The sequence below is a fragment of the Periplaneta americana genome, chromosome 11 (assembly GCF_040183065.1).
Source record: "Periplaneta americana isolate PAMFEO1 chromosome 11, P.americana_PAMFEO1_priV1, whole genome shotgun sequence".
NCBI classification, from domain to species: Eukaryota; Metazoa; Arthropoda; class Insecta; order Blattodea; family Blattidae; genus Periplaneta; species Periplaneta americana.
The window spans coordinates 56,931,790-56,951,148 of record NC_091127.1 but is presented as its reverse complement, the minus strand read 5'-3'; the positions used below and the strand labels follow the sequence as shown (position 1 = coordinate 56,951,148).

The window sequence follows — 19,359 nt, the reverse complement described above, 5'->3', positions numbered from 1 at the left end:
GCAACATTAGGTATTCTCAAGAAGCGAAGCTGATAGTGTGGTTAGCATGGTACAATGCAACGGTTTACTGCAATAAGAATGAAACACAAGACAACTGACATACACATTGAAGAGTGCTAAATCTAGAATTTCGTATCAGGAATCAAATCGGTGTTCATAGGACAATTATATTGTAAATTATTGTATATGTTGAACCTATTTAATGCAAGTTACCGCCAATTTCTTTCATGTATTGAACCTTCAGCTCAAAAACCTTACGTCACCCTCACAAGATGGCTCCGGCTGTAAGTACATAAATGTTGAACCGACATTCCAGCTGTCGCAATATTCTGTTGACTTCGGTTGCTCGGCCGCTTACGGTGGATGTGTGACATTTCGTTCTTCAATATTAATATTTTTATTGGTTCCAATGTTAGGCAGAGCGCCCACTGGAAAGACAAGCGACAGCTTGATGCTTTGCTTGTTGCTAACGTGTATGTTCTTATATAACCCATAATATGAAATGAACGGAAGCCCACTCATCTGATCAGACAACAACTCGACGCTATCTGTGTTGTGTTGTGTTGTGTTGTGTCGCTCACAGTGCTGCATGCTCCACTTTTTGTTGTATCAGTTGTGAGTTAGTAATACAAGGGTTAAAATGAGAGACGATCCTAATTTCAATATAGCCTTTATTCAAATTATTAAAAATTTGCCATGTCTTTTGATACTACATCTATCTTTCGGATTGAAAACATAATAAACCTATTGCAAAATCATTTTATCTTATTTACACAGAATAATTTACCGCTCAATATTATAACAGGCCGAAATATCCTAATAACCTTTGCTCACTTTCCGCTATCTGGAGCTCGGATTTCACACACAATCTCACTCCCATGTGTCGTAATCAGCTCTAGTATATTACTGCTTTCCATTGACTAGCTAAAGGAATATATAAAGGATTCTGTATACGCACAAAATGGTAGGAGTGTCCGTAAATAGGACCTGTCCGGTAATTGGCCCCTCTACCCTATAAACATATTGTAAACACATGTTTACTTTGATGTGGACGAGAAACGAACAATTATTATTTATCTTATGTATAAACATATAGGCCTATTTACTTGATAGTTATCAGAAGGCGTTCTTCAGCCTGAAGTTAGTGTTCTTTTTATAAATTTCAGATCCAACTTTCTGTACCATCAGATTAAATGTTTCTCTACTCATTCTGTAGAATATTTTTAATCTTTCTGGGTATATATTTAATTCTTTAAACAGATTAAAAGCACCGCGTTGTTCTAAATTAGCATGCCAAAAAGGATGCACCCAGAATCGTCTCCTATGTTTTCTGTCACTGTAATTTGATATTAGCTAAATTAACTAGATTGAGAACGTCCTCATCCTCCGACGACATGTTGTATGACTAAATCAGTCCAGTGAGTACCAGGTCACTTTGCTGTCATGTTGCTATCATAGTTCGTGTTGGATCAGTGTTTTTGTCGTATCACTATCATATTAGTGGGCTCCTGTTTTAGTGTTGCAACATGACATGACAGAAAATTAATTTGTATTATTTGTAAAGTTTGATAAGTTGTAGACTGAAATTAGATAACACAATATTTTAATATAAGTAAATTAGCATATTTTTAAATAATTTATTTTAATTTAATCCGAGACTAAAATTTTAACATAAAATGTACTTCTTTTTCTTAATAATGTCAGCCGAACACACACACGCGAGTCAACAACATATCACAGTCATCATCATTATTATGTAAGTACATAAAAATACGTCATACAGGATTTTTTAGAAACGTTCACTTTCACAACACATATATCTGTTACAGATCTCAAAATCGAGCATATGGAGGTTTTACGAGATTGCCAGTCAAGTAGCATCAACATCCAATCTTTTTACAATAATATCAACATTTGATCATGTTTGAAAGTTGGACTTCACATTCAATAATATGATAGATTAGCTTCGCGTTTACAGACATTAAAACCCATAATTTATGGTATTTGTAAAACAACTATGTTCACACCAATACAATATTAAGGATTTTAACTTATTTTAATTTATCATGTTCTGTCGACACTTTTACAAGGCAATGGTTGTTATATAACACAATAATTTTAACATGATTGAAAGTATCATATCCAGTCTTCATTGCATTTGTGCACACATTTTTTCACAACATATCACATTTGATATTGTTATGTACCGTCTGATGATGCCCCAAAAAAGGGGGCGAAAACGTTCGTATTTGTAATAAATTCATAACAAATGTTATATAAATATATTTAAAACAGTTATACTATGTAACTTGTTTTTTTTTGTATATTTTCATTCCTAAGTCATTAAGATTGATAATTAATAGGGTGACCAGACGTTCTCTTTTATCCGGACATGTCCTCCTTTTAGGCTTTTGTCCGGGGTGCGGGCGGATTTCTTAAAAAATCGTAACTTGTAAGCCTGATATTTTGAAACTACAGTGAAACCTCTCCTTACGGACACCCCCAAGATACGGACACTCCTCATATACGGACAAATTTTTATGTCCCAACTGAAATAATATAGAAATAATGATAATTAAACTCTCGTTTACGGACACTCTCAGACACGGACACGGACAGCTGTTTCACAGTCCTAAAGCTTCCTTTACCTCCTAACTGCGGACAGAACTTGGTTTTCAAGATCTAATTGTTACAAAAATGGAAAATTTAGTTTTGAGAACTAAATTCCTTAACATGAAAGAAGACAATAAGGGTCTCATAGGCTACCACTAGCCCAGCCGGCTACCCCTTGTTAGCTGGAAGCGGGTGGATAAAGAGAATCATAAAATTTATAACCTGTCTGATTGGTCCAAAGTTTCTGCGATCATGAAATTGTATTCGACACATGATAGGATTAGTAGGATTTTTCTCTTTACTTCAATCTATTGTTTTGTTTCGAGAGACATGGCACCTGAACGTAAAGGTTAAGTTGAAAACTGTAAATTACAATACTGCATAACTGTAGTCCTAGAATAAAATTGCATGGTACAGTACTGTATTTTCCTTTTTCGGTCTTATCTACTGTAGTTCAAAGTTGCAAAGAATTTACAGTAGTATACTGCATTTAGAATTAAACTACAGTAATACATTTCATTTAAAGCGTGAAGGGATACATAATGCATATTATAAATTTACTGTTAGATTGGGGAGCCTCCCTCCCAATAAAGGACACCTCCCAGATGCGGACAGATTGTTACGTCCCTTCGATGTCCGTAAATGAGAGATTTCACTGTATCTGATTTGACGCCTTTTTTCAAGCAATTTCCCAGTAGGTGGCAGCAGCATCGACGGAATATACTCTTTGCCAACGTTCATAACTCTCTTTGCTCCTCCTTTTGACAATAATTAGACTATAGTTCCCTTGGGTTTCATACAGCGTATTCCGAATCTCACCGGTGGCCAAAAATGACGTCACGCTTCAGCGAAATAGGAACAAAACTGCTGGAAGGTTCGATGGCTATCATGGCGGCTATACAAGTTGTTGTCTGTGCTACACTAGCAAGATTTTCGAAATTTCCGTACTGTCATCTCGTTCAAAGAAAAGAGAGCATAAACAATTTATTTTTTCAACTGATAGTAATAACTGGTCCGTTGACATGTTCGCTCATAAGCCATTAATATATTGTTTTTACGTTGTGCTCATTACAAACAACACGGCAGAACCAAAGCAGAGTACACCGCCATGACACAACAGTGCACAAGGTCATTCGTCTGTGCTAATTCCCGCCCTATACAAGAACCAATCAGATTCACTGATGGAGACTGACACCACTTCTGCAAGCTGATGGAACCGGTGCGACACCGGTGGAGCATCAGTGACGTCATCGTTGAAATTCAGAACACCGTGATGCCATCAGATTGCTCAGCGCTGAGATTTGGAATACGCTCATATGTAGGTGACTGTAAAATCATTTTATATTATTAAGTTTTATCATAAGTATGCTATAATAAAATTTATATTGACATAATTTTAAATACAATATAGGCCTAAGTCTAAATATAAATAAATATTTTTTGTCCTCTTTAATAATTATAGTTCCCTTGACTTTCATATGTAGCTAACTATAAAACCATTATTATTTTTATCATGATTATTTTGTAATAAAGTAGATATTAACATACTTTTAAGTACGATATAAGCCTAAATCTGTACTGTATATTGACGTAATTGATAGTATAATACATGCCTAAGTCTAAATCAAAGTAAGCTACATATTTTCTGTCCTCTTTTTTTAACAATGTCCTCCTTTTTGAAGCTTTGTGTCCTCTTTTTTATCGATGTGAATCTGGTCACCCTAATAATTATAGAAACTTGATATAAGTATACATAAAACGTAACTGTCCTCAAAGGAAAAAAAGAAAGTTACAATTTTTGTCCGTCATACATCTAGGAGTAATATCTAAGGAGGAATGTAATGTGTTCTCTTTCACTCTGTAAGAGTTGTGCTGCAAAATTCAAATTAGATAGAGACAGAGATAGCTTATTGTGTCCCGTGAAGGGCAAAGCCCTCCTCTTAGAGGGAAAGCTCTGGCTTTTCTGACGCGGTGAACTAAACCTGAACTAAACCGTGTTAGAAGTTGTACTTGATTTTGTACTGAACTTTATTTGTAGTATGTTTCTAGTTCACGATATTGTCTGATTGTCTTTGTACAATTTTATTTCTCACACACTGTTCAGATGACTCTCGAGGTGTTTCTATTCACTTCTTCCTCTTGCTACTCGGAACCACTGTTGGCCTGCTCACTCCTTGAAGAAGTCCGTCCATCTGCGACGAGGTCTGTCCTGAAGCCGTTTGTCACGTAAGTCCCGCATGGTAGTCTTTTAGTTCATCTGTTGTTCCAGAGTCTTGCGACGTGGCCTTCGCATTTCCATTTTGCTCTGACGGCTAACTGTGTGATGTCCGTTGTTGATGATAACTGCTACAGCGTTACATTTGACATTCTCTCAGAGATACACCTACAGTCCGCACTTCAGGAGGAGATCCGAGCAAGGAACGTGAGTTTTTCCCCTTTTCTTACAACCAACTCCCCAACATGGAACCGGCCGGCCAATGACTAAGCCTTGTTTGTCCCAGCCGGCCAATGACACCATCTCCATCCACCTGTTCCTTCAGAAGAGCTGAGTTACTAGTTGAACTTCTCCTCTCACCCCGCAAGAACCATACCCCCCCTCGCAGGTATCTTCTCGTGAAATTTGGACAGTAGAAACTTGTGTTGCATTTTTCTTTGACATATATTTGGACTGACAAGCAAACATTCTCATGAGGGCAGATAAAAAAGTTATTTTTTTTCTTCCAACATGTTAACAATGTCAAAACAAGTGCTATTACCAATTTTGGCTACTCGAACGCAATTACCAGGGCTGCAAAAATTAAGTTTTCCTGAGGCCGTTTACAGAAAAGAACACAATTTCATGGACAGATTTATTGAAACAGATACAGCAATTATTGAGATATTTTCCCCACCGGAATTGAGACAATTGTCATACCGTGGGATCAACTTTCATAGCCCTGTGTCCTGCCGTCAGGGGTCGGAACCAATGTGTGACAGCCACCTGCACCTCTCTGTCGATACCATGGTATGTAGTGGAGAATATGTGGAAAAATAGCTCAAAATTTGTTGTATCTGTTCCAATATGTATTTTTTTTTTTTTTCCAATGAAATTGTGCAGCTCAGGGGCGGCCCGTCCTTATGTGCTACAGTGCTACAGCACAATGATAATTTTTGCTCAAATAATGTATTTGTAATACCATAGTATTTGATCTGTCATTTGACCATTCCCGTGCTTATGTTCATGACGCGTTATATACAGTTGTATTTAGTCTTCGCTCTTCGGTGCCTCAGGGGGTTCGTTGTGCTACTCAAAACTCCACATGAAAATGTAGACAGTTATGCGCATGTGCGAAGCTGAAATCACTGCTCTGATTGGCTATTTTTAAGCGGGAAAGTGCTGTAGTTAACTTCAGCACTACACAGATTGGAGATTGCAAAAGTAAAGCGTAACGAAAGAATATTTGTTTGTGGAGGAACTCGAACTATTTACAATATATTTGCTAATTAAAGTGTCCGACTGCTGGTGCCATCTACCAGTTAAAGTTGCTGTCAACAGCTATACTATATTGAACAAAAGAGTGTTCCAGATACAACTTGGATTTCTATACGGAAGACCTGACTTCCGATATATAGATGGCTGTTCAATTGTCACAATACATAGTCTCCAACAATTTACAGGATCCATTCTGTGGAGTAACGATGTTGTTAAATATTTTGGTTACAACACCAATGACCACTGCTGAACGAGAAAGGTGTTTTTCTTGCTTGAAACGCATAAAAACGTTTTTAAGGAACACTATGTCCCAGGATCGTCTCACTGCTCTTGCAATACTGTCAATAGAAAAGTGTATGATGTCCAAGATGGAGGGGTTTAACACCAAATGACAAGTTCTGCAGTACGAAATAAAGTCGTATGGGCTTCATATTTCATCACTAGGTGAGACTCAAATGAAGATAAATACATATGAGTGTAGGCCTCTACAGTAGGCCGATATAGAGATTGTAGCACACTTATTATTTTGACCACCAGCCGCTACTGGTCCAGTGACGACTCGTGATATTTTTTGTATGTAAGAGATGAGATTGACGACTGATGACCAAGACAGAAACTAATATTAATAATAATATAATATCAGTAATAATAATAGTAGTAATAATAATAATAATAATAATAATAATAATAATAATAATAAAAGAGCATGCAAAATCAATACAAGTAGGCCTATGTTTCTGACTCGTCATTCTGGAACTGGCAATTTATTTTAGTGAAGTTCGATTCTCTTCCCCTTTTTAGATGCAAAGATGACTCCTAAGCCATTGTACTGCCCGATATTTACCGATGCTCCGTCGTACGTTTGTGCAATTCATTTCTTGCTACAGTTAAATTCTTTTAAATGATCAAATACAACTTCAGATATTCTTTCGGCTGTCCTGTCATCTGAAAGTCCTGTTAATTCTTGTATTTATTATAGCTTGTTTTATTTATCTTTATGTAATTTTGTTTTTTATTCATTTTTATACTATATCATTTAAAATTATTTATTATTTCGTTTATTCTATTATTTTAAAATGACCAATGAACTGCATTTAAGGAGGCTATAAGGGTACTTGAAAATACTTAATGTAGTCTCTGACAGGGTCTCCATCACCCAGAAAGAAGGGTCGTAGTATTAGGATATGTGGTCATATCCTCAAACACGGTTAAACTCAAGCCATACCCCTCTCACCGCACTCTCTCCTGTCCCCTAACTTCACAGCTAGAAAAAACCTTTTTCTGTAAGATATTTGGATGGTTCCTCAATAAATTATTTCTGCGCTGTGCAGTGGTGACAACTCACGGCAGAAAGTAGAAGCTTAAAGGAAATTATTACGTCGGGACGCACTGAAAACCAAAATCTGTAATTAAAATGTTTTCTATCCTCAGAAGCACGAAATTAAACTGTAGGATCATCCTCATATCCTTCATGGAGGAATCGCCACTGAAATTGTGTTCTCTTTCTTTCTTGGAAACTTATTTATTTACAGTCCTCGTAATTGTGTTCGAGTGGTCAAAAGATAACTTTTTTTTATCTGCCACTATCAGAATGTTTGCTTGTGAGTTCTTCTGTTTTTAAAATTGCTCAACATAAAACAGAAAAACTGATTCAATAGTAAACTCGTAGTGTAAAGTTTGGTGAAAAGAGTTCATTTAATTAGAGTCAATAAATTATATTTGATGCTAATTAAACAAAACGAATTATTCACAAAATATTGAACATTAAAACAATAATCACAATATGCATTTTCAACAAGCTGGTGTGTCAATTGTTTACCTCAGATCCTGTGAAGTATCAGCAACATTTGGACATTATAACCACGAAGAGATGAACGATTTCAGATAGTTTACATGATAACGGAACGTTGTACTTGCTATGCTCACAATTGCCTAGAAATTACGACATTCTCCACGTTGCTGCCATAAAACTATGTGATGGTTCGAGAGAGAGAGAGAGAGAGAGAGAGAGAGAGAGAGAGAGAGAGAGAGAGAGAGAGAGAGCTCCCATATCCTCTTAGCTTTGGTTCAGTAAGTGTTGAGACGCAGGAAAAACGTATACCGGTACTGAAAAAAATATAACAAAAACAGGAACTTCTGTAACGTTGCAAGTCTCTTCCTTTTCTCCTCTTTTTCTTTACCATTTCCGCCCTTTTCCTCTGACAGAATTTGTTCTTTTCTTCTGTTTTTCCTCCTTTTCCTCTTCCTAATCATGATCATAATCATCACCATCTTTATTTCGAGCTATTCTATAATCTTGCATGTATGATATCATGGCTGATTTCTAAGTGTCATGATTATACTGTTTCATTCATATGTTATTCATGTGTAATATAGTGAGTTCTCAAGATTTTAGTCACTGAAATGCACTTCACACTACACAAAAATATACAATTTTCATCTACACCATCATGTACTCACATTATATATTCTCAAAATTCTTTAAAAATCATAATGTAATAGAAATGTACACTCGCATTTTGGTGTAAATGTAAGTTCAGTAAGAAAACAGCGAAGTTCAATATCGCTGTAATAGTCTATATTTCAAGAAGTTATTAAGAGAGTTTCTCCTCGTCAATTCCAGACTTCACAGGGTTGGCCAGCGTCGTATTGATCAGACTGCTTTCTTCTGGCGACAATACTACGTGCTGCTTCCCTGGAGTCACCAGAGAACGAATACCGTCCAGAGTGAACAAATCTCGCTGTGATTTATATATCGGTGTTTCCCTAAAACAATAAACAAACGTGCTCGTAAGTTTCCATACTTTACACCAACAGTACATACATAGGGTTTTATAATATGTCCCTTTTGGGACGGATTGAAGATCTCACTCTACTTATATAAAAAATCACTTTGATTCCAAGTTACAGTTCGGTTCTGAGATAGAAGTCTCTATTTCTGCCTGAGAAGAGAGCAAAGAATGGAAACTACATGCGTAGGATACATTTTACGTCGGTTTTTGGACGCGGTTTGTATTTGGTGAGATTAGATTTTCTGTGGAAAGAGCTTAGAAAAAATTCAACTAGGTAATCGGTCCAAATGTGATTCGAATCCACGTTGGAACGAAATCTCGGACCATGAATACGCCAGTGTTTAAAGGTCTTAATTGCGAGGGTTTCTACACCTTTGAGTACTGAAAAGTTGACGAAGTTCAATGTTTTTTATCAGCAAAGAATAACTCTGTAATCTTGAAATTTTTTGAGCTCAATATACACAATTTCTGTAATTTGTGAAGTACTATTTTCAGATTTAGGTACCTATACTGACCGATACGGATTCGCTATTCATATTCTTAGCTTGAGATGCTATACTGGCCGATACGGACTGGTTTATTTCCATTCGATGATTTGCTATTAAAGAAAGGAGAATTGATTTGATCTTCAAATGCAGTATATTTAGGTACAGCAGGTTTAGCGTGGCTAAGATTGGGGGCATGGAAGAGTAATAAAATTTTCAACGAAGAAGGAGAGCGCCTTTGTCCACTGTGCAGAAAAAGGACTCCTATAAACATATTTTATTACAGTGTGTCGAATTGGAACATGTACGGAGAAAATATTTACCACTCTCGATGCTAAGTTAGAATAGGAGTTCGCTTGCATGTCTTGACCTCATGGGGAATAGAGAATACGAACAAAAAATTGGATTGTTCCTCTTGAAGGCGAGACAGATTCGAACTTCTGCTATTGAAGTTTGCGACACGAACTGACGAAGGGATAATGGTATCTACCCAATTATACACTTTTATGTTTGTTTTAGGTTAGGCTATATTATATAATGTGTTGTGTTGTGTCATTTTCATTTTAATATGTGTGTTCTTTTAGAGAGTGTTTGAATACAAACATAGGTGAGGGGGGGGGTGAAACCTACAAAGTAGAACTTGTTTTAGGTACAAAGCACGTACGGTCAGAAGACCCGTGCATTGGATTTTAGAGAAAATTATAATATAAAATCTGTATATATAATATTACTCAATAAATTCGTCTGTCTGTCTGTCTGTCTGTCTGTCTGTCTGTCTGTCTGTCTATCTATCTATCTATCTATCTACCTACCTACCTACCTACCTACCTACCTATCTATATTTAGGTGATTTGGCTGCTATTAGTTTTGTATATAAAAATTTGTATTATTGCTTCCCTCAAATAAAATTGCACCGCACGCCACTGGTACAGATATAATAATGGTAGAGGTCAATTTCTTCTTTTCTAGGAAAAAAAAAATATGCTTGCGAAATTTCATTACATTATTGAAAAAAATGTATGAGTTATCAAGGAAACGGTTTCAAAAAATGTAAGTTAGCAAAATGAGCGACAAATTTACTGAAGATGTACGGTAGCCTATATTGCTGAGTGACATATGCTCCCACGTTTTGGGTTATAAGTCGAGAAGTTTTGGTGATATTTTAAAAATTTGTTTATTAAAGTAAAGAGGGAAGTCCATTCAATGAAATGAAATAAATTCAAAAAGTACTTTTTTGGACTATAATTTTTCCCTTCTTACCATTGTTTACATATTTCGTAAGTTGGCAATATTGCACGTTCTGGTTGTTATGCAGACAAAAGAAATCACAGTGCTGTTATAACTATTTACCGCACTAGTGTGTTGTAAGTAAAAACAAATACTACATACTGCCTTGGCAACGACGTTCATAACTTTTCGTATAGGAAATTTTTCTTCTTATCAAACAAATTTATGGAATAGTCAAAATTATCATTTTTCCCTTCTTACCATTGTTGTTTACATACTTCGTAAGTTGGCAATATCTCACGTTCTGGTTGTTATGCAGACAAAAGAAATCACAGTGCTGTTATAATTATTTACCGCGTTAGTGTGTTGCAAGTAAAAACAAATACCTACATACTGCCTTGGCAACGACGTTCATAACTTTTCTTACAGGAAATTTTTGTTCTTATGAAACAAATTCATGGAATATTCAAAATTAAAAACATGTTTATTTAAATGATGATCGTCCAAAATGTGTGATACGTATGCTTAACAAAATCTCGGAAACTGAAGGAACTGGTCTTCGTCTCGTTTTTTCAAACTGTTTCCTCGATTCTGTTATAATGCACTTATAACACTTGTATCGCAATATACTATTATCTGCGTTGGTTTGATAATGGACACTCATTCATCGTCACATCACCATGGTAATGGCACTCAGTCAACCAACGTATCATAAACGTATTAAACGCATTATTAAATAAACGCGGATAAAATATTGTATGCAACTAGTGGGATGAGCATAATTACTGCTCTCATGTAATTACAGAACTCGGCTTACGCCTAGTTCTTGCAAAACACATTCATGCTCATAATTCACTAGACTATACTAAAAGCCAGGTTATGAACCGACTAAACAGGAAGTGGTTGGCAGGGCGAGAGGAAAGTGCGGGTTAGAGGGGTAACCTGTGCAGCGATGAAACGTTGAGTATGGGGGGTTGGAGGGAAGAAGGAGAATGGAGCTTTTCATTGCACTTCACGTGAAAATGTCGTCTGCTAACGAAAATCTAGCAACGGAATCACGGAGACAGTGTAGCCAAACTTCCCAGTTAATTTGTAATACCACGCGCATTACGAGTCGCATTTCGTACCAGCGTCATTAGCTCGTGCTTTCTTAAAAACAGTAATTTTAATTACTAATATTGTTGATAGTGTTATCGAGAACTATAGACAGTAGTTATTTTAAACATATCGGTGACAAACGCTGAACACGCTTTGAATCTCGCGCCACTATGTGGCAACAGAGCTCAGAAAGAGAGCAACAGAACGTTGCTTCCGGTTTAGTCGGTTCATAACCTGGCTTTTAGTATAGACGGCATTTCGGAAGGCGGTCAGCTGATACATGCGTCGTAGCATTTCTGGTATGTGACGTCACAAACTTGTACAGTAGATCCAATCAGAATCAGTCTATAACAAGTACTTCCAGAGTTCGTTTGTTCACATGTGAGTGTTTCAATACATTGAATAAATAAAACTAACATTTACTGTGTATGTGTAAGATAAATAAACGGAAGAAGAGACTGTAAAAAGACAAGTATTGCACAGGCAGACACGGAAAATAGTGTTTAAGATGTATAATTATTTTAAAAACGTTGACGAGCAGAACGCTGCCGGCCATCTTGATGCTGACTGCAACGTTGCCAACGCGCAAGAAACGACTGTAGAAGTATGTGGTGTGGGATTGAGAAACGTGCAAAGAATATTGTTAATGAAGGAAAGAGGGTTTGTTTGCTGTCATGCTTACAGTAATCAACGGCTAAGGTCATTATTGTCTTTTGATAATTTAAATTCTCTCCTGAACTATTTGTATTGCACGTGCGCGTGAAGTACGATGTGGCAATGTTGTAGGCTGCCTTGCCCTCTCTATCTGTCTCTCTCGACGCAAACGCTAGCAGACTACAGTCTTCCGAATTGCCGTCGGCTCTAGTTGCATAAATAACTATTTTTGATCCTCAATGCTATACATAACCCTTTAATGGATTTCATGGGCTAATTCTATAGAAAGGAGATAAATGTTGCGAGATTTCTTACCCTTTATGTGGATGGAAATCAAACTGCTGTCTGTACCTCGGCACGATCACGACGGCCAGCATAACGACGCCTGTAATAATTAGTATGATGGAAATGCAGAGACCGATCGTGGGTAAATGCAGAAGAATGTTAAGTTGAAAAGCGAGGTAGTTCGGAATAGATGCGGTCTTCTCTAGCCACAGCATGGGGAAGTAGATGGTGGGCACGTTCCGGAATAACCTGGAAAAATGGCACGGAGAACAAACATATAAGAGAGAATACCCGTTTCATTTTAAATTACACGGGGAAAAATCTTTGTAAAAAACTTAAACAATAGCATTGAACAGATAACTTATATGGCAAAAATTATAATATAACAGAAAAAACTATGTCCTGTTAATGACACATAACCAGGGAAAGGAAATTCATGTCCTAAAACGTGAAGAATATGTATGCATTTATGCCGTAAAAATAGATAAATATGCTACGAAATATGCATTATTAGTCTGAGATTATTTTAACAGAATAATAAGGTATAGATAACTTACGTTTAGTCTATGGATTGGGTTATTTTACGACGCTGTATCAACATCTAGGTTATTTAGCGTCTGAATGATATGAAGGTGATAATGCCGGTGAAATAAGTCCGGGGTCCAGCACCGAAAGTTACCCAGCATTTGCTCCTATTGGGTTGAGGGAAAACCCCGGAAAAAACCTCAAGCAGGTAATTTGCCCCGACCGGGATTCGAACCCGGGCCACCTGGTTTCGCAGCCAGACGCGCTGATCATTACTCCACAGGTGTGGACTAGTCTATGGATTTTGAAGTGCTTGCTGGGGCTCTACCTCCATGCCCCCCCAAGTGCCTTCATGGCATGTTACGGGGATACCTTTACCTTTTACCTTTTTTGCCTCATTGCTGAATGCTCCATTTATGCTGTTACAGTTCACAACTAAGCAGTGACGTATGTTTTCTGTTTTCATTCTTCGCCTGTTGTCTCTCAGTATAGCTTTGTAGCGCGAAAAACTTCGTTCTACGTCACAAGAAGTAAGAGGGGCTTGTACAAAAGCTATGAGCTGTTCTATAGAAAATTTTGTTAGTTTTCGGGGTGTTTTTCTTTCGAGAATATCTTGAATTTCTTTAAGTTGATAATAAGCAGGGTTTTTGGAAAGAATATTCGCTGCTTTCTCGTTCACTTTATCTCCTACATTTCCTGGAACTGATGTTAAACTGGATATTGTTCTATCGAAATCTGCTGAAGACTGCAGTAAAGGAATATCAATTGCTAACTTGAGAGGCTCCCTATGAGGGCGTCATCGTTACGTTCAAAATTCATAAACATAAATTAGTCGTGTTTACGAGGTTACACACTTTTAACAATGAGGGAAATATAAATAAACATACATAATTTGCAGTTTCCCTGCATAAATATTAAAACGTGATGCTTTTATAAATAAAGCCAAAATATGCACTTTCATGCACAATAAAAGTAATATAGTATTCAAAAATTTGTGATGCATGTAGATAATCTTTCAGCATATTCACACAACGATAGAGAACAAATATGCAAATGCATGAACTTCCTTTTCCTACACATAACTAGTATTGTACCTTCTAGCGGCGTACGGAAGGCCGAGCAAGAGTGTCCCCTCCACCCTCGCTTTCCACTAGCCTGTCTTACCCCCACCAAGCGACCAGCTCGGCCTTCTGTACGCCGCAAGACGGACATTGTTTGAAAAACAAATTTTTTGAGTTGTAAAGGTGTCTGTACACAAAGACTAGCATTTCAATACCACATACAAATTTATGTATATTTTCTAGCAGCCAATATTACCCAATTGTCCCTGTGGCCAATGTTAACATGTGATCAGCTGTACACTGTTACGAATTTCAATTATAAGACGAATTATCTCTGTTCCCATTTTTCGTGACGAGTTGTCCCCAACCCGCCAGGAGCTCACATATTCAGTTTTTCTCGATGCCGAATTTTCTTGTAAGGAGGTGTTTTCGTACCTTTTAAAGTTGAGAGTTGCTAGGGGTTAATATGCTTTGTTGTTGGGGATTGTATAGAAATCTTCAATTTGTTGTGCTTTGAATTAACGAGTAACAAAAGAATAGTGTGTGGTAGTTTACAAAATAATTGGAAAAATGCCGTACAGTTTTGTTTCAGGTTGTAGATCGGAACACAGTAGAAATAGTGACAAAAGACTTCCTTTATTTACATCTCCCAAAGAAAAGTTGAGTTTGTGAAATGGACCAGAGCGATTCTGCGGAAAGATAGGCAGCTTTCGGTAAATAATCGTATTTGTGATGTCCATTATTCCGAAGATATGATTATAAAATCAGATTGTTTTATTTTTAACATAAAGAATAATATCCCGAGAGACGTATACTCGCCTTTTAGAAATTAAGAGATCACTCTTTCCACAACGCTTGACGTAGCACATCGGCAACGTGATTATACAGATAGAATTTCGCAATAACACATTTTCGGAGAGATGTCAATTTTAGAATTAATACAGTGTTATTTTCAGTGGGCTTACGTACGTTCACATACTACATTAGCAACATGACAAAAGTATCACAGAATTGCTTTTTGATATGCATACAATTCTTTGTTTTCCCATCTACTGCATAAAATGCCTATTCGAGCGCAAGCTAGATAGTTGACAACATAAAAAAACACGGAGTTTTTAAGTTAATGTCTGCAACTTTGAGCAACTGTCCTGGGCTTTATTTTAATATGATCATTATTTAAAAATGCTAGTGCAATATAATCACGACGCCAATGTGTGAATTATACTTGCAACATATACTTTATTGAAGTCTGTTTCACAGAAAGCTTTACCTGCCAGATTTGCATAATACATACGTCACTGTAGATACGTTAACAGAAAACCACAATTCAAGTCACATAGAGTTTATGTCCACTCAAAGTTGGGTTTCTGGCGTCTTGTCAGCCCACTTGAGTTGTATAGATATAAAGGGAGAGATTGGAGCGGCAACGGGTGTAGTTCCTGGGTAGCTCAGTCGGTAGAGCAAACGTGCGTTAAGCGAAGTGTCTCGGGATCGATACCCGGCCCCGGAACAATTTTTCCCTTGAAATTATTCAAGTCGGCTTCACAGTGAGCTTTACTTGAAAGCCAGATTTACAGTCTGTACTTTGGTTAAGTTTACATATTTTCTAACGATAATGTGAACAGACTAGGCTGTAACAATGCGCTGTAATTAATACTTACGCAATGTCTCCATGTGGCTGCAGCAGTAGATTAATCTGGAACCTTCCGACCACATCGAGGGGAGTTCCCGTCTTCTGTAACATTAAGCAAAATGGAACAGTATAGAGCAAGAACATCTCTCAATCAATATTTTGCCACACAGTCTTCGCAAAGAGAAGAAGCGATTTTTTGGGGGAAAAAAATCCCTCGATTTCTGAAATTTCCAGAATAATTTTTGTTGTCTTCTCAAACGAAGTAGTCTATGAAGAGAATCTACTGCAATGTTGCAAAATCGGTTTCTGCAAGTTCAACGAAACAAGTTTCCAGTATTATTGATACCAAGAAAATGTTTTTAATCCTGCATCCTAAGTGCTTGTGTCCGCGTGCACAACGCATTTATTTTTCAAACCAATAATACCTCATTAAAATCAGTTTAATTACACAATTATTAATGTTACACATTTTATGTTTTTGGTGGTCAGAAAGATATATGCCAATGAAAATTAGCATAAGTTAATTAATGATAATGGCGTGAAGAACTATAACATGCTACAAAATTTCATTAATCCAGTGATTGATAATTAATTTTATTATTTGTCAGCATATGAAGAGTCCACTGTAAGAATGATGGATGTCACTTTCTTGTCGAAAATGAACCAAGACTGTCAATGCATAGTTTAAGACATATAGAATGCACATAGAGAGTAATATGGCATTAACACTGATAGTCATTGTCCAGTAATGGTCGGAAAATCTAAGTTAAGCTTTGAGCGCTAAGCATTTCTAACTTTCAATTGCTTCTCCTGCAAAATGTATTCCAAATGACATCCATCATTCTTGCAGTGGACTCTTCATATCATACCGTTTTCATAGTGTACTAACACACTTTTAAGTCATACGATTACGCCATACTTAATTATTATCTTAATTGGTTATTTTAAAACTCTTTATCAACTACTGTGATTATCTAGCATCTGAGTAGATGAAGGTGATAATGCCGGAGAGATGAGTCCAAGGTCCAGCGCCGAAAGTTACCCAGCATTTATTCTTAATGGGTTGAGGAAAAACCCCGTAAAAAACCTAAACCAGATAACTTTCCCCAACCGGGATTTGAATCCGGGCCCGCTCGTTTCATGGTTAGGCATGCTAACCGTTACTCTACAGCTGTGGACTACTTAATGATTAATGCTTATGTTACTCAAATGTAAGAAATTAAAAAAATTGGAAAAGTATTTACGAATAAATCTGTTGGGACAAGGCCCTAGTCTTACAGCAAAAGAATTTACCGGGTTGCGATCTCTGAAAGGTTCAGAACCACTGAACTATGGTCCGTCCCAGGAATCTGTGGACTAGAAAGACGAAACAAGACCTCCGCGCAATTGGTATGCGGGAGAGATAGGGCCAATGATCGCTCTGGGAGAGGCATTGCTTGAACAAGAGAGCACTCGCTTGCAGGATGGGATAATTTCTATCTGAACTGTACTCTACTTTCTACCACGCTTGCAGGATAGGATAATTTCTATCTGAACTGTACTCTACTTTCTACCACGAGTCCACACCTGTGGAGTAACGGTCAGCCCGGTCGGGGCAAGTTACCTGGTTGAGGTTTTTTCCGGGGTTTTCCCTCAACCCAATACGAGCAAATGCTGGGTAACTTTCGGTGCAGGACCCCGGACTCATTTCACCGGCATTATCACCTTCATTTCATTCAGACGCTAAATAACCTAGATGTTGATACAGCGCCGTAAAATAGCCCAATAAAATAAAAATAAATAAATAAAAATTTCTACCACGAGCATCTTACCCCTCAGCGACTCGAGCTGATGCTGTCCGCGATACACCCCGACACAGATAGACTCCGCCCCCCATATGCACTAAGTTACTCCACAGATTCCTGAGACGGACCATAGATTTTGGCCCTTCTTTGGACTAAAACTGTCACATGGCAGGCTTCCCTAACCGTGTGGTGAGCACAAAGCAGATCCACAGCTGTCCACGACTGTAAGAATCGATATATTTAACTCACCGGTTCCAGTGTGACGTGGAGGCTGTGCTTTTCCGGGTCAGGGTGCATGCCATTGACCTTGCTTGCATAGTAAGGATCAGCGTACAAGAAGTGTGGGTAAGACATAAATCCCGGAGATCCATAGTGGCAGAGAGATACGTTGAGGATTCCTTGGGGTGGACACTGTGCTTCTTCGCAGTTGCACCAGTTGGCTGGGTCGATCGTTCCGCTGTCCATTATATCTCTGCCACCCACGTACTTGTACCCGGGTACTCCCAACACTTCCGTGTCTTCCGAGTAATGAAGCTTCAACGACCTGTAGTCACATATAAAAGTCACATCAAATTATGAGAGCAAATACGTAGTTCTAATCATATCACAAGGCTAAAGACATACAGGAAAAGTTCGGAGATGGAAGTCAATTAATTCGTATCCCTTCACTTCAGCCAGAAAAAATGTTAACAATACGTTTACCCTAAGAGAAAACGCGGTACGGTAGTTTTTCTTTGTTGTTAGCAGAGGACGTACCGTAGGGTATTGCGTAGGATTCAACGTACAATAATAATCTTGACAGTACTATTATTTAGTCCTGACACTCGCCGACAATGTGCGCCTGGGTCAAGCGAGTCCATTAAGTTACGCCAAGGGATGTTCGGGTTAGTCAGTCGCTTGCATTTAGAGCGGTCTGATGTCACGCGTGCGGTATAGCGGTGTGTTTCCAGTACAGTTAAGCTGTATGAATTTCTTTACTGACCGCTTGCCCTTATCTCTACTCCATAGTTCTCCCCACTACTCCTATTACTTCTCCTCTTTCGCGTCGCCGAGCTGTCAGGCAGTGGCGATTCCTCCATGAAGGATATGAGGATGATCCTACAGTTTAATTTCGTGCCTCTGAGGATAGAAAATATTTTAATTACAGATTTTGATTTTTAATGAGTCCCGACGTAATAATTTTCTTCAAACTTCGACTTTCTGTCGTGAGAAAAAAAATATTAAAAAGCCAGAGATATTTACATATATTAAAGATACTACCTCTAAAATTAAATCCTTTGTCGCCACTGCACATCTCAGACCTTAGAAATACTTTCAGAAGAACCATCCAAATATCTTACTGTCCAAATTTCACGAGAGGATCACTGCGAGGAGATTATAGTCCTTGCGGGGTAAGAGGAGAGAGTAAACCAGTAACTCAACGTTCTTGAAACAGCAGGTGGATGGGAGTGGTGTCATTGGCCGGCTGGGACAGACAGTGCTCAGTCAATGGCCGGCTGGTTTCGTGACGGTGTTAGATTATAAGCGTAGGGGGAAAAGTCGCATTCCTTGCTCGGATCTTCTCGTGAAATGCGGAGTGTACAGCAAACGCTTTTTCTAGTAGTGAAGTTATGGACAGGGGAGGGTGCGGAGGGCAGGGTATGGCTTAACTTTAACCGCGTTTGAGGATGTGATCGTATATCCTAATACTACGACCCTTCTTTCTGGAAGGTGGATACCTTGTCAGAGAC

At 37.9% G+C, this 19,359-nt stretch overlaps 1 protein-coding gene across 6 annotated transcripts in view; it reads right to left on the bottom strand.

The window, feature by feature from the left end:
• Positions 1–1,617: 1,617 nt before the first annotated feature.
• Positions 1,618–19,359, bottom strand: part of LOC138709027 (protein croquemort-like) — a 192,683-nt gene continuing 174,941 nt past the window's right edge. For 5 of the 6 annotated variants that reach the window (XM_069839495.1, XM_069839496.1, XM_069839494.1 and 2 more), the window contains exons 6-9: positions 17,879–18,173; positions 15,874–15,947; positions 12,657–12,875; positions 1,618–8,851 (exon numbers count right to left, since the gene is read on the bottom strand). In XM_069839495.1, the coding sequence (XP_069695596.1) occupies positions 8,680–8,851; positions 12,657–12,875; positions 15,874–15,947; positions 17,879–18,173 (760 nt within the window). In that variant the 3' untranslated portion in view covers positions 1,618–8,679. The remainder of the gene's footprint in view (positions 8,852–12,656; positions 12,876–15,873; positions 15,948–17,878; positions 18,174–19,359) is intronic. The other variant, XM_069839497.1, reaches the window with a different exon arrangement.